General features: G+C 34.9%; 1 protein-coding gene across 1 annotated transcript in view; it reads left to right on the top strand.

Annotated features, from left to right (window-relative positions):
• Nucleotides 1-423: 423 nt before the first annotated feature.
• The window catches only part of LOC113226107 (transcription factor SOX-21-like), a 78,510-nt gene continuing 65,596 nt past the window's right edge, over nucleotides 424-13,337 (top strand). Inside the window, exon 1 of the mRNA XM_026458629.1 lies at nucleotides 424-646. Within this exon, the coding sequence (XP_026314414.1) occupies nucleotides 642-646 (5 nt within the window). The 5' untranslated portion in view covers nucleotides 424-641. The remainder of the gene's footprint in view (nucleotides 647-13,337) is intronic.

Genomic DNA, 13,337 nt, shown 5'->3' with positions numbered 1-13,337 from the left:
AGTGGCCCATTGAATGGTTCAGGTGAAACAATTCGGCATATCGTGGCAAGTAACGAGCTCTGCCATACGATTTATTTTTATTTTATGCGGCGAGCCGTCGTAAACAAAACAAAAGAAAAAGAAATACAAAAGACAACGGAACTGAAAGAGAGCACGCGGCACAACGCGCGCTACCAATTTTGTGTTGTCCGCCAGTTGTTAAACGTTTAAAATCTTATTTCGAATTTCGAACAGTTGGTCTCATTCCGCATAACAACGTCCTGAAGGCAATGGCAGTTGCTTGGCCAATCGGCGCGCGTCTTTCTTTTTCGTGGGCGTATTGGAGCGTTTCTATTGGTTGGGCCGCGTGGGTTTATCACTCGATTTGTTAGTAGCGCCGTCACCGCAGTCTCGCTGCACGATTGTCGATTGTCGCCATTGTCGAGCGAGCGGCGGACGCGCGGGCCGCTCAGATTCGCACACGGTTTTTATCGATAACTCCTTGATTAATCGATCGTTATCATCCAGTTATGGTAATATAATTGTTTAAATTTTGAAACAGTGTTTAGTCAAGTGCAGTGGAGAGACTGCGTTTTGTATTACGAGGTTTTAAAGACATCATTCTGGAGCTGGACTTACATCAACGTGCCAGCGGTCACTTCATGAGGTACTATAAGTTAATACTGAACAATACTGGTCAACTGAAACAATACTTATGAGTTGAAGTCGAGAAATTAGTGACTCTCAGAAGTCAAAGGCCTGTCTCAGAAGTTAACGAACGGAGGTGACGAATGAATTTGTTTTGCTGTTTGTTTACTCAACTATGAACTTCCTTATTTAGTTATGAGAATTTATGTTTTGACCATTGGTAAAGTAAAATGTTATTGTTATTAGAAACATATCCTAATTAGGATTACACCATTTATTTTAGTAATTTAATAAGGAACCTATATTTTTAGACCACGTGATAACATCAGCTGCTGTGTGAAGTTATTTTTTCTTTTTCATTTAAAAAACGAATTGTGTTTTACCTATGTGTAATTTATCTAAATAGTATTTTTTACATGCGGTCTTAAACGTTTTGTCGAAAGCACTAATTTTGACACGTTATTAGTAATGACTTAATGAACAAAACACTCATTAGGCTGGTCTTCGTATCAGTGAGAAGGGTGACCGCGTTACAACTTTGCCACGATTCAAAAGTTTATTTTTTAAGTTTATATACTTATTTTTACGTTGCTACTTCCAACGTATTATGGGCTTTATAATACGGTACCTATATAATAAAACGTTATGAGTTACTAACAATGAAAAAAAGCTTACTTATATGCAATAAAATAATATTATAATTAGAAAAGCTTAAGTCTATTGACACTTATACTGCCGACATCTTATTTTTATAATCCGTATTATGAATCTTACTTTAATGGTAATAGAGGAATTCCCGACAACGAACGAAGTTTTCCTTTTAAGTGTAGGTAATTACTTCGAGTGCTCTTACAAAGATAGTAACTTAAGTAGGGAACACTTTACGAAATCCCGACATTAAAAAGGAATTTTTTATGGAGTATTTGGGTGTTTAACAAGATTAGCAAGAGCAATATTCGGCAAATAGTTTTACCATGTAGCTCCCCAAGATACCGACGGTAGCTACAGATCTCCAGGGCTACAATTTATCTGAAACTGTCCTACTGTTTAGTTCAACGATGCTCATACAAAAAAGGTTGACTTCCATACAAATGAATGAATAGTTGGTGTAGCTTTGTATAAGAAAAAAAATTAAACTTTCAAGGTCATAGACCAAAAGTTGTTTACAGTTTTTTTGACAATGACTGACTGGCTTCTGACAATGTTTATTACATTGAAAGTAAAGTCTATATTTTTTATTGCTAATTACGTTCAGAATCGGATTAATAAGTGGTTATAATATGTTATCAGTTTAATGTAATACAATAATTACAAAAAGTGCCTTTATTACGCAATCGAGATTTACAGACTCACACTTATCACCATCAAATATAATTGCTGCAATTACGAGACGTTCTTATAAGAATCTGTTTCAATATAATTAAGTTGTAAATTGAACAACTTAATGAACACATCATGCATAACACTGACCATTTGCAAAGATTTATTTTTTGAATTTAAAAATTTAGCTGGAGTGGTAGCCGCGAGATTGCAAAAAAAAATAAAAGAGAATTAAAATAGTTTTGTTGGTTAAGGTGGTAGCAGTATTTTGTATTATTAGTTTGGTATCAATGCCATGCTAGAGTTTTATTTGCAGAAAAAATAAAGAAACCATTAAGTCCAAATGAATATATTTTTTTAGGAAATCCTTTTTTCGTCATAGTTATATTCATACAAGTTTGTAATTTAGAGATTCACAATAACATAATAGTTATAGTTTCACTATGCGCTGTCAAACATTAAGTATACAAACGTATATAAGGCATAATATCTTTTTGCTAACACGCACTAAATAGTAATAATCAGAAAGCTAAACTATGTATACCTACGTGTCATAAACCACTTGGTACCAAACTCGGAACATATTCCTCTTGTGATTGATTTATCGTAGAATAACTAAGCACTAGGCAAGTTTTTTAAGGCAGTTCCTGCTTTATATCTTAAACTGTAAGCTCATATATGTATATCAATGAATTATATTTTTAAAGATATTTCAATCAAGAGCACGTCAAGATTGACACTTTGTACTTTGGACCGTTCTTAACGTAAGCGGCATAGAGTTGGATTTAAATCTTAAGTGTCAAGCTTGACGTGCGATTGACCCTGTACAATTAGTGGTCAATAGTCGCTTTCGAAAGCTGAGTAACAGTACGTAGCTATTACGGTTACAAAAATATCAGATACGGCTGTTGCATGGACATCCCTAGAGAATAAGAATACCTATATTTGTCGCTATTTTTAAAAATAGAAAATGCGTTCTATAAAGGAATAAATTCATATTCTTGTCGTCTATTATAGAAGGTAATTCCAATAGGCGGCTGTATTAATACATTACATTATTTCACGTTCATTCAATTATTATAATAGACAGACAACGGCGCACCAGACTACACATTTTTGTTCGAAAGTCGCCTCCAGTGCAACGGAGCAAGATACGTCATTGTGTAGCTCGATGTGCTGGCGTGTGTACATATTATAACCTTTTAATATAAGGAGTTCATCATATTTCCTAAGATTATGTTTTTAAAAGTCTATAGATAGTATAATAACGCTGCCACGTTTCTATAGGCGTCGACCATGTTTCTTTTAGCACGCATTATCATTATTTATTATTGCCATTATTCATTATTTATTATTCTCGATTGTGTCTACAAAATGTCAGTGAGTTTGACGAATTAATATCTAAAATAGAATGAAACTTCGTTCGAACGGAGCGTGCACGCAGGGCTGTCCTCTGAACTCCACAATACATTTCTTTCTTTAAAGCAAAAAGCCATCACGAAGTGAAACAAAATACTGTCATCATTAGGAGCCATTCACAATCAGTGGCCAATAAAAGCAATTACTACACTAATGAAGCTACAATCGAAGCATCTTTACAACACGTGTCGTAAAGGGTTTATTATTTTTATTTTTATATTTTTCACAATGGAACGCGCTTTGTATACTGCCGACGGAGATTGTACACTGCACGGGTACATTTACTAAGTATCTGCGTACTCGTTGCCTTAGAATAAATATCTCGTATGTGATTTCTATGTAGTTTTTCAGAACAAAGCAGTAGAGTTTCTTATGAAAGAGTTCGTCCAGGGAAGTACTGCTACCTTACCTATTTCTGCCGCCAAGCAGTAACGTGACAGGGGTGCTGGTAAAATTACAGGCACATGGGACTTATCAACTTATGTCTCAAAGTGACGGGTGTAGTGGCAGTCTTTGCGATTTAAAACTTTGAGTGACACTGCAACTGTTATGGACAGGCGTGTCGCTTAACGCCACTTGGTATCATAAAAAAAGTATTATCGAAAGCGGTAGTGGCCCGGTGGAACAACGGTTATTTCTTAATTTAGATATTTTTCCAACGGATACATTTTGGGGAGATGTGCGCTGGAACTTTTCAATTTAGTTCCATTCTCACCGTTCCTCTTTTGGTTCACTACACTCCATCCTTATGTCGTTGATATACAACCCATTCGCACTAAGCGCTTTGTTTCCTCCTTTGCAAAGGCAAAGGAATGGAATACTCTACTATGGCATCAGTGTTTCCCGAAAAGTACAATTTGGGGCTATTCAAGGCTAGAGTCAATAGGCGTTTTTTAGACAAATGCCTACCTTTATCGGTCACATTGTCGCTTACCATGTTTATAAAAAAAATAAAATAAAAAACAGTTCAACGGTTCCAATACTTGTGGCGGTCTGCAACTATAACTTTCTTCTTTCATTAAAAAAAATCTTTATTACGGACAACAGATATCCATGACGTGTTACAGAGGCACTTCACAAAGATATTTGTATTTGCATGTTTGATTTATTTGGCAAATAATCACCATGTGCAATTGGCATTTGTGACAAAGCATTTGCCTTGTTTCCCTATTCGACAAATGCAGCAAACACCAACCGTGACGCACATCAAAGGAGGATAAGCAAATACGCAAGTAAACCGTCCACGCTATGGTCATATTCATCATTTTAACTCCTTATTTGGCTCCATGTGTAAACGGTCATATTTGTCAGTGTTTGCATGTTTCGTCGCCTTGGATGAACTGGGTATCAACTCAAAAGTTTGGACTTTTTACTTTAAAATATAATCCTATTAAAAAATCGAGATCTTTCTAATGAACAAGGTCTTATAACGATTTACAACCAAAAAGAATCATCAAAATCAGTTCACAATTAGAAGGAATCGGAACGGAGTTATCGCGTAACATACATACAAAAAAAAACAGTCGAAATAACCTAACAATTAATTGCTGAAATCAAGATATAAGTTGGTATTAACAAACAAAGTGGGTAAATTTTACACTGCTAGTAAAACTTCAGACATTCGAGAAGTTGTAACTCTCGTGTACAACATTATTTCTCTTTTAACACATATCTAACAACAGCGGCCGTCTGTTCTCGCCGCCTGCAAACAATCGATCATACGTGCGTCTGCGCAACCATTTAGCGGGCGGCGATTTCACTTAGTACCGCGCGTTTTTGGAAACAAAAGAGTTGAGATTTTACTTGTTTTCAAGGTTTTTAATTTAAGTTAACTGTGAATTAGGGAAGGACTAAATGAAATAGTTTTATAATTCGGAATCGTCTCACCCTAGAGGACGACTAACCCAGCCATTGTCACTTTGTTAACTATCACAAAAAAAAATTTTTTTCTTCCTGTGACCTAGCTCACGAACTAGAATAACCTACTGTTTCTATTATCATTATTGTGAGCTAAATATTTATAATGACAATAAACTATTTAATATTACATTTATTAAATGTAATACAGAAACATTATTTTATATAATGGCAATCTTAATATTGTCTGTAGTACTGAGGCATTTGGTAATTTGAAATTCGTAGAAAAAAAAATGGCCAGCGAAAAAATTAAAAGAAAATTTACTTAATAATTGATGAAAATTTAAAATGTAAACTCGTAATTAGCCAAACTGCCAGATCTTTATAAGATTGCTAATTACGAGTAGGCTTTGCCTGTCCCGAATAACGAAAACTTATATTATTATTGGAACTTGTAAGAGGAGTAAAAAATTAAAAATACAAGAGACGTGGACTGCATTTTCTTGACAGAGATCATGGTCCGAAAGTTCGTGGAATGTGTCTAAGCTATGGATAACGAGTCTTTTTCGTTCTAATTACATGGACATAAAGACTTTTCTGATCGACTCAAGCCTATCACTAAACGGCACTGTACTGACAAAATATACTGACAAATTTAATTAATTTTTTTTAATGGTTTTTGAAAAATGTTTAGAATTATTTTTCAAATATTAACTGAAAATTGATGTATTTTATTTCTTTTGTTGCATTATATGGAACCACTGCACTGCAAGATTCATGATTATTGACCAACACCCATACAGCAAAACATAGGTATTTCGGAAACAAAAATAATAAAATATTTATTTCATTATTCAATTATTTATTTTTTGTGAAATTACTCCACTAGTTTGTTACAATTATTAATAAAAAGATCGAACACTTAGAAAACGTTTCTTCGATCCGGCTGGATTCGAACCAAAGTCTTCTAGCAAACCGTGCTAGATGCTATGCGAACTAAGCCACGAAACGAACCAGCGGATCTTACGAATTTTTCCATGTGCTTCTTGCAGATATTTGTTTTTGGTTTTTACGACTTCTTTTCCGTCGTCGTGGATACGTCGGTTCGATCTTTGTATTAACAATTATAACAAACCAGTGGAGTAATTTCACAAAAAGTGATTGAATATCATATCGGTTTCGATGTAACAATCCCCAAAGGTATTTCACGTGTATACCGTTAATTGGTTAAACAAAGATGACTCTCTTTTGCGTCGTCTTACAGCCTCTAAGTAGTTGACAGCAGCTTATTTAGACACTCATCCGCGGTTCTTTTGTTTTAATTGAAGGTTTCTACGCGATAAGTAGGTACATACGACAGTTAATAATAATAATAACGAAGATACACACATGGACAACCACAAATTACACCCAAACTCACGAGAGAAATAAATGTAGGCCGTACAAATATTTCTTCCGGCACGGGAATCGAATCCGGGAACTTTGCGTGGCAGTCATGGCATGGTAACCGTTCGGCCACAGAGGCAGTTAAATAAAAGTATTGGTTCGTAGTACCTATTTTTTTTTTTTTTTTGCTGGTCGACTCAGTTTCATGAAGGTATCGGTATGGAACGAAAAAATGGGGATGACAGAAGTTGGTCAAATTTAATTTAAAAAAATATTGATTGGGTATGGTTTCGGATTTCCCCATAATGTCCCATTTAAAAACAGTCTGTATATTTTAACAACTCTAATTAAATGTATTAAGAACTGTTTCCAGTTTGACGGGAAATAAATCCTTTGTAAAATGTACAATTGTACACTTAAAAAAAAAATGATTGAAAAAAAAAAATTTTTTGTCGGAATTTCCCTAAATATTCCGAAAATTTGGTGTTGCCACAACTCATCGCAAAGTTAAGAGAAATATAGTCTAACTGCCTATGCTAAATAACGTCAATTATTAACGTAAGTACGTAAGAGATGTCCCCAATCCCGAAAAGATCCAGGACCTAAAAAATATTGTCGTAAGGCAGTCTCCACTCACTGACTCTGTTCATCGAAAAAACTCCACCTATTCCAATCACTGGTTATGAGATCCTTAGCTGAAATAAGGATTACTTTGTGAAACTTCGTCTGCGAAATCACTGAAGCTACTTATTGAAACAACAACTTTCAATAACAAAATTAGGATTTACTCTAGTGAAGAGATACGCCAATCGATAAAAGTTTTCGCAAGAGTTCACAAGCTGGTGTTAAAACACTTTTAAACATTTTGAACATATCGCCCTATTAATATAACAGAGTATTCATTCAAAAAGAATTTTCTCAGAATCGTCGAAAAACGCAATACTCGCTTCCCGTGAAAAATCTGTGTAAATTTATATATAAGTTATTTCCTACTTGCCAACTGTACACATTTAAAAATAAGAGAGAACAAATAGTTTCATATTTTTGAATAAGGACTATTTTGGCCAGGACTAGCTCACATAAAGCGTGTCTCATTTTGAGTAAAGTATATGTCATTTAGTTGTTTTTTACAATATTCTAACGACGGTTTTATTGTCGTGAAGAGAATCAAATTTTATGTTCATCAATAGTATAATCTTGAATTTCACATGTTTTGAGTTGTAACACTATTTATTCCGTAAGTAAAATTTTTACACTTCAAAACGTTGTTTTTTTTATAACATACATTTTTTTATAACGACTCATGTGCCTGATATTAAGCGACACGTCTGTCCGTAGTAGCTGTAGTACCACTCAGAGCTTTGACACACTGTAACACTGCCACTGCACCTGTCACTGTCACCCTGACAGACATAGGTTCTGCCGTCCACTAACTAAAATTCGGGTAAGTGGCAAATGGTCAAATATCCGTTTTAAATAGAAAAAGATAGAGCACAAAATTCTCCTTTAAAAACTGTTAAAATTAATTAACGTATTCGACTTCAATATTCTAAAACGGGGTTATGGTTTTTTTTATGATATCTTTCTTCGCATTTTAGTTAGCAGACGGCAGAGTTGACAAGTCCCATGTGCATTTAAATTCACCAGCACCCTTCAAAACCGAAACGCAGTAATGCTCTCATTACTTCTTAGCGGCAGAAATAAGTAAGGTAGCGGTACTTCCCTGGAAGAACTCTGTCACAAGGAGCTCTGCTACTACTTCTTTCGAATCAGAAGTATTCGTTTTTATTTTTTTTAAATGAAATTAAGATTACTTATCAATTCTTAATCAAAATTAAATATCTCGTAAGAACTACGAAACCAAGCAGTAATGTGACCATTACTTGCGTTCCGGTTTTGAAGGGTAAGGCTGGTGTTGAAATTACAGGGTTAAGGGACTTACCAACTTAAGTCTCAGGGTGATGGGAGCAATGGGAGTGCCCCTCAAATCTTTGCGATCTAAAGCTCTGAGTGGCACTACGACTGCTATGAACAGGAGTGTTCGTCCCGTCACTTGGTATAATTATAGAAGTTCGAATCTTCTTCATGTAGTAAAAATGTGCCTGAATTTTTAATCGCATAATTGTCAAGCGTTTCGCCTTTTATAGCTTTACGTTTAACTTTGTTTCCCACTTTACGTCTCACTTTATTTCCCACTTTACGCCTCATATTAGGTTTCACTTTACGTCTAATTACACATAGCACTTTACGTCTCAATTAAGTTTTACAATACGCATCTGAATATTATACAGGTATGTATAAAAGGGCTTCATAAGAATCTGGTTACCCTCCACCAGTATTAAGAAAAACGACAAAACTAACATATTCAGTAGACAAACAATGTCTTTTTGGCCCGAATACAACTTTTTTCGAATACTTAACGAGACATGGAACAACATGATCCATGGTTAAGTATGAGGAGGGTTATGAAGTGTTAACTGACACCCTTTTTACCGACTGCGGCGGCGCTAATAAAAGGATAATTATTTCCACGTATTTTTTTTACTACAACCTAAACTAATGTGGACCTTTGTATTTGTTTACTTCGTAAAGATCTGTCTTTCAGAAATTGCTTAACATTTTGTGGTAGTCTACATAGCCCTTTGTGAAAGAGTTTGTCCAGGGCAGAACTGCCACCTTACCTATTTCTGCCGCTAAGCAGTAATATGTGCGTTACTGCGTTCCGGTTTTGAAGGGCAACTTATATTACTCAATTTTTGCTATTAAGAGCTCTCATGCCAAAAAAGTTTTGACGTTGGCTCCGTCCAAATTTGTGAAACAAATATATGCCTGAAATTCGTGTGACATGCGACAGGAGATGTTGAATTTTGCGCATTAAAAGTACCAAATTCGTTTTACCAGAATAACTCTAAAACTAAAGGGATTGTATTGAAGGGAAAAAAATCCGTCGTGGCAGTTGTCAATCATGCATAAATATAATTAATTATCTAATTTTTGTCCTAATAACCTGTAGCATTTCGAGGATAAATCGAAAATATGTGAAAATTAGAGGTCACGAGATTTTTATCTATCGAGGAATCTTTATTGTTTTATGTTTCTGATTAGTGTCTATGCTTGAATATATCGTGTAGTTACTCATACAATATTTTATTTTTAACTTTAAAGTGGATATACCCCTCTAAAATCAAATCGAAGATTAGGAATTTTTCCTCTGCTCCTTCTTAAAAGGTCTGAGTAGCACTGCAACTGTTATGGACTGTATCGCTTGCCACCAGACGCTTGACTTGTTCATGGTGATAAAAATATGAACATTTTGTCTGATTGCGTAACTAATTATATGCGATTGTATACAATAAACAAAGTGTAAACAATTTTTAAAATAAAAAAACTACGGAAACAATTTTTCTTTTGAAAACGGTTACACGTGACTTTTAGCAGCGATGTAAACGCGGTGCAAACACGATGCAGTAGCTAATCGTCTACCTTTACATATACGCACGACTTAAAGTTGTTGCAAACGCGATGCAAGCGCGCGACTGCATCGATACAAACGCGTGATTACATCGCTACACTTGTGATTTACAAGCGATTGCATCGATGCTAAAATGCACCGTGTGTAACCACTCTTAAGCAGAGAGCTCAACACAATTCAGATATTAAATAATAAACAAATTTATATATCTTGTATATAAGTATACATCAGTCATTTTATATCTTTTATTATGCGCACAGCCCAGTAGTGTGATTCACATAATCAAACGTTGAACTGCTTTTTCGCATTCACGTGTGACACTCGAACTTCAACGAAGCCAATTTTAAAGTTGTTCGATCCAAATGTCGTTAAAGCGTATTCTGGTATATGAATCAAACTTAAATCGATTCTGAATGACAAGTCCTGCGTATTCTGCTAAAATTTTGACAGTTCTTTCAATAGATTTTCAACTACTAAACGTCAAATCTCACAATTCAGGATGTCGTTCCTTAGTCGTTACGTTTCGATTCTATTCATACCTTCGAGTAGGTATATAACCAGAAATAGAGAGTAAAAAAGGCTTTATATTCTTGGTAACTCATCAGTGATACATACATGACTTATAAATATCAACTCTCATTTGCAATGAAATATAGATAACGCCAACAACTGACCTGTGTGTACGTCTCCGTATATTCCAAAAATATTCTGTATTTACTGTAATAAAGACAATATCTCCAACTATAGCGTACTGTTCCATTCGGTAGTGTGGGGATAAACAGCAAAACATGTAACTACAAAACAAACGGAAGCAATGAAACTATTTTTGTTGACTCAACTGTGACCATGGGACCTGTAAAGGGCCCGAAACGTCGGTTTGTTTGAAAAAACAAATATACGCGATTTAAATCCGGAAAAATAGTTTCATTTCCTATGTGTAACAATCGCGAAAACCTAAGAACTTGATAAACGTAATCAAATTTCATCGGTAATGAAATACGTAACATTTCAATTTACGTCCATTACAGCAAAGCTCAAGTTAAACTAGTCGATTTGAAGTGAAACAATTGACGACACCCGTCAATTGTTTTCAATTCGGGCTGGCCAATCGGAGCGCAGTTGTCACAGTAATGATATGGCAGAATAATTTTCAAACAATTTAAATGACATTTCGTTTCTATTTCTGGTTATGTACTCGATGATTCATATCAACGTTTGTTCAAGTGATACGTTAATACCAATTTTGGATAGGACTTCGATCGAGCGACTACGTAACTTCAACAATATTTTGATAGCCTGAACTTACGTGAACCACTACAAAGCTCCAAATCTGCTAATATTAAATCATCTCACTTATGTGTCGACAGAGTGTAAGTGGTAGGATTTTGTACGTTAGGTGTTCTGTTAAAACTGGTACTGGCATGTCAGGGGCTAATAAGGTAACTTCGTAGTGGAGTCTCAATGGAATTACTATGAGCAGTCATTTCTAGAAAATTAGTAGATGGAAGAGGAGGTGTCGATAGCCGAAAACTCAATGCAATGTTTCACATCTGTATAATAGATTATTTGATTTTTAGTTCGGGACTTAATCATGTATTAATCATGTTAAAATTTTAATTATGTAAATTATTATAATTTAGTCATTCACTAATGATGCCTTGCAGATGTCATAGCAAAATTAATTTCACACTGATCAGAACGAAGTAGACAATTAAGAGGTCGAGTATCATAGAGCATTGACTGTACTGCCGTCGGTACATTTAAAAAAAAAACTTAAATTGTCACATTAAGTCCCACTTACATATCTACAATAGATTCCGAATTTAACGAAGCTCAAAACATGAAAACATGGAGTTTGATCATTAATCCACGATTTGAATTTAATTAGGAGGGTGACGCACATATCGCCGCCCAAGTCGATCACATAGTCTACCTTAACGTAACATGGCATTCCATGGTGTGCGTTCTTGCGGGGCGGACTGTACACGACCCCTGTAATGATAAGTCGTGCTTGGCGCTCCCTGACTTCCTGTTTGGGTTTCACTTGAATTTAAGTTGAATAACGTATCACCTGCTTTGCTGTAAATATATAGAGTCCTTGTTTATTACCTGACATCATTTTAAAGGCAGTAGTATCTAACCTATGTTCAGAAAGAAATTTCCTACCATATCTCCTTTTTAACCTTGAAAAAAATTGTTAATGTCAGTTCTATTTGACCTATTTAAGTAGCAGTAGAACTCCTTGTGAAAAAGTTCGTTGGTCTAGAGAAGTTGGTACTCAGCCTTTTCTAAAATTTAAAGGTTTTAAAGGGTTAAGGGGGCTAGTGAAATTACAAACAAATGGGACTTGTCAACTTATGTCTCAGGGTGACGGGCGCATTGGTAGTGCCTCACCGGTCTTTGCGATTTAAAGCTGTTATTCCTGTCGTTTGATAAAATAAATGATAATCGAAAAAAAAAATGTTGGGAAAATTACTAACATTAAATATATGTATAAAGAAAGATAATACATTTATTTGTTTACCACTATGACACCACCATCAACCAGCTGTTTGGTTTTTACGTTTTCAGAGGTGTCCCTTAGTTTAATGTTAAAAAGATGTCGGCTAATAAATAAACACCTTACTATCGCAACTTTAAGGAAAATTTACACATTATTTTAGTACACATAGAGTACCTGCAATTGAAATCCCGAAATGAATGCATTGTATTCTGTTCTCTAGTATTTCCTAGGATCGAACTGGGACTCAAATTAGTGTCCCCAAACACCACCGTAGTAGTGTATGTACAAAACAATAATTGCAACTTTTTTATAAAAAAAAAACCGATCTCAAAACTTCGTGGAAAGATATATATTTACATGCCAAGTTTTATTGAAATGGAACTGTTGGAAAAATTACCGGAAAGTGTATAATATTATAAAGGGCGTAATATTTTCTTCAAATTTAAGTAGGACCAATCCTGAGGTACCCTCTTTCCAACAAAATAATATCAAAATCAGTTCACAAATGCCGTTACATAGTACATACATAAAAAATATATAAGAAGACGGTTAACATTTACAATAATGAGTAAAAATATAAATATTTTGTTTTCACACTTATTTTATTGAATATCATAACGAATTTACTACGATATTCTTAATATTTTTTGTGAAAATCTATCAACCAGTAACTCGAACCAGCGTCTGTTGCCACACCGGGACAACGGGTCGGGTTTGAGTCCAGTCAGGTCGAAGGATTTTTCTTTGTGTTAT

The sequence above is a fragment of the Hyposmocoma kahamanoa genome, unplaced genomic scaffold (assembly GCF_003589595.1).
Source record: "Hyposmocoma kahamanoa isolate Upper Pololo Valley unplaced genomic scaffold, ASM358959v1 182, whole genome shotgun sequence".
Taxonomy (NCBI): Eukaryota; Metazoa; Arthropoda; class Insecta; order Lepidoptera; family Cosmopterigidae; genus Hyposmocoma; species Hyposmocoma kahamanoa.
Note: the sequence above shows the minus strand (reverse complement) of the source record. Positions and strands in the feature narration are given on the sequence as shown.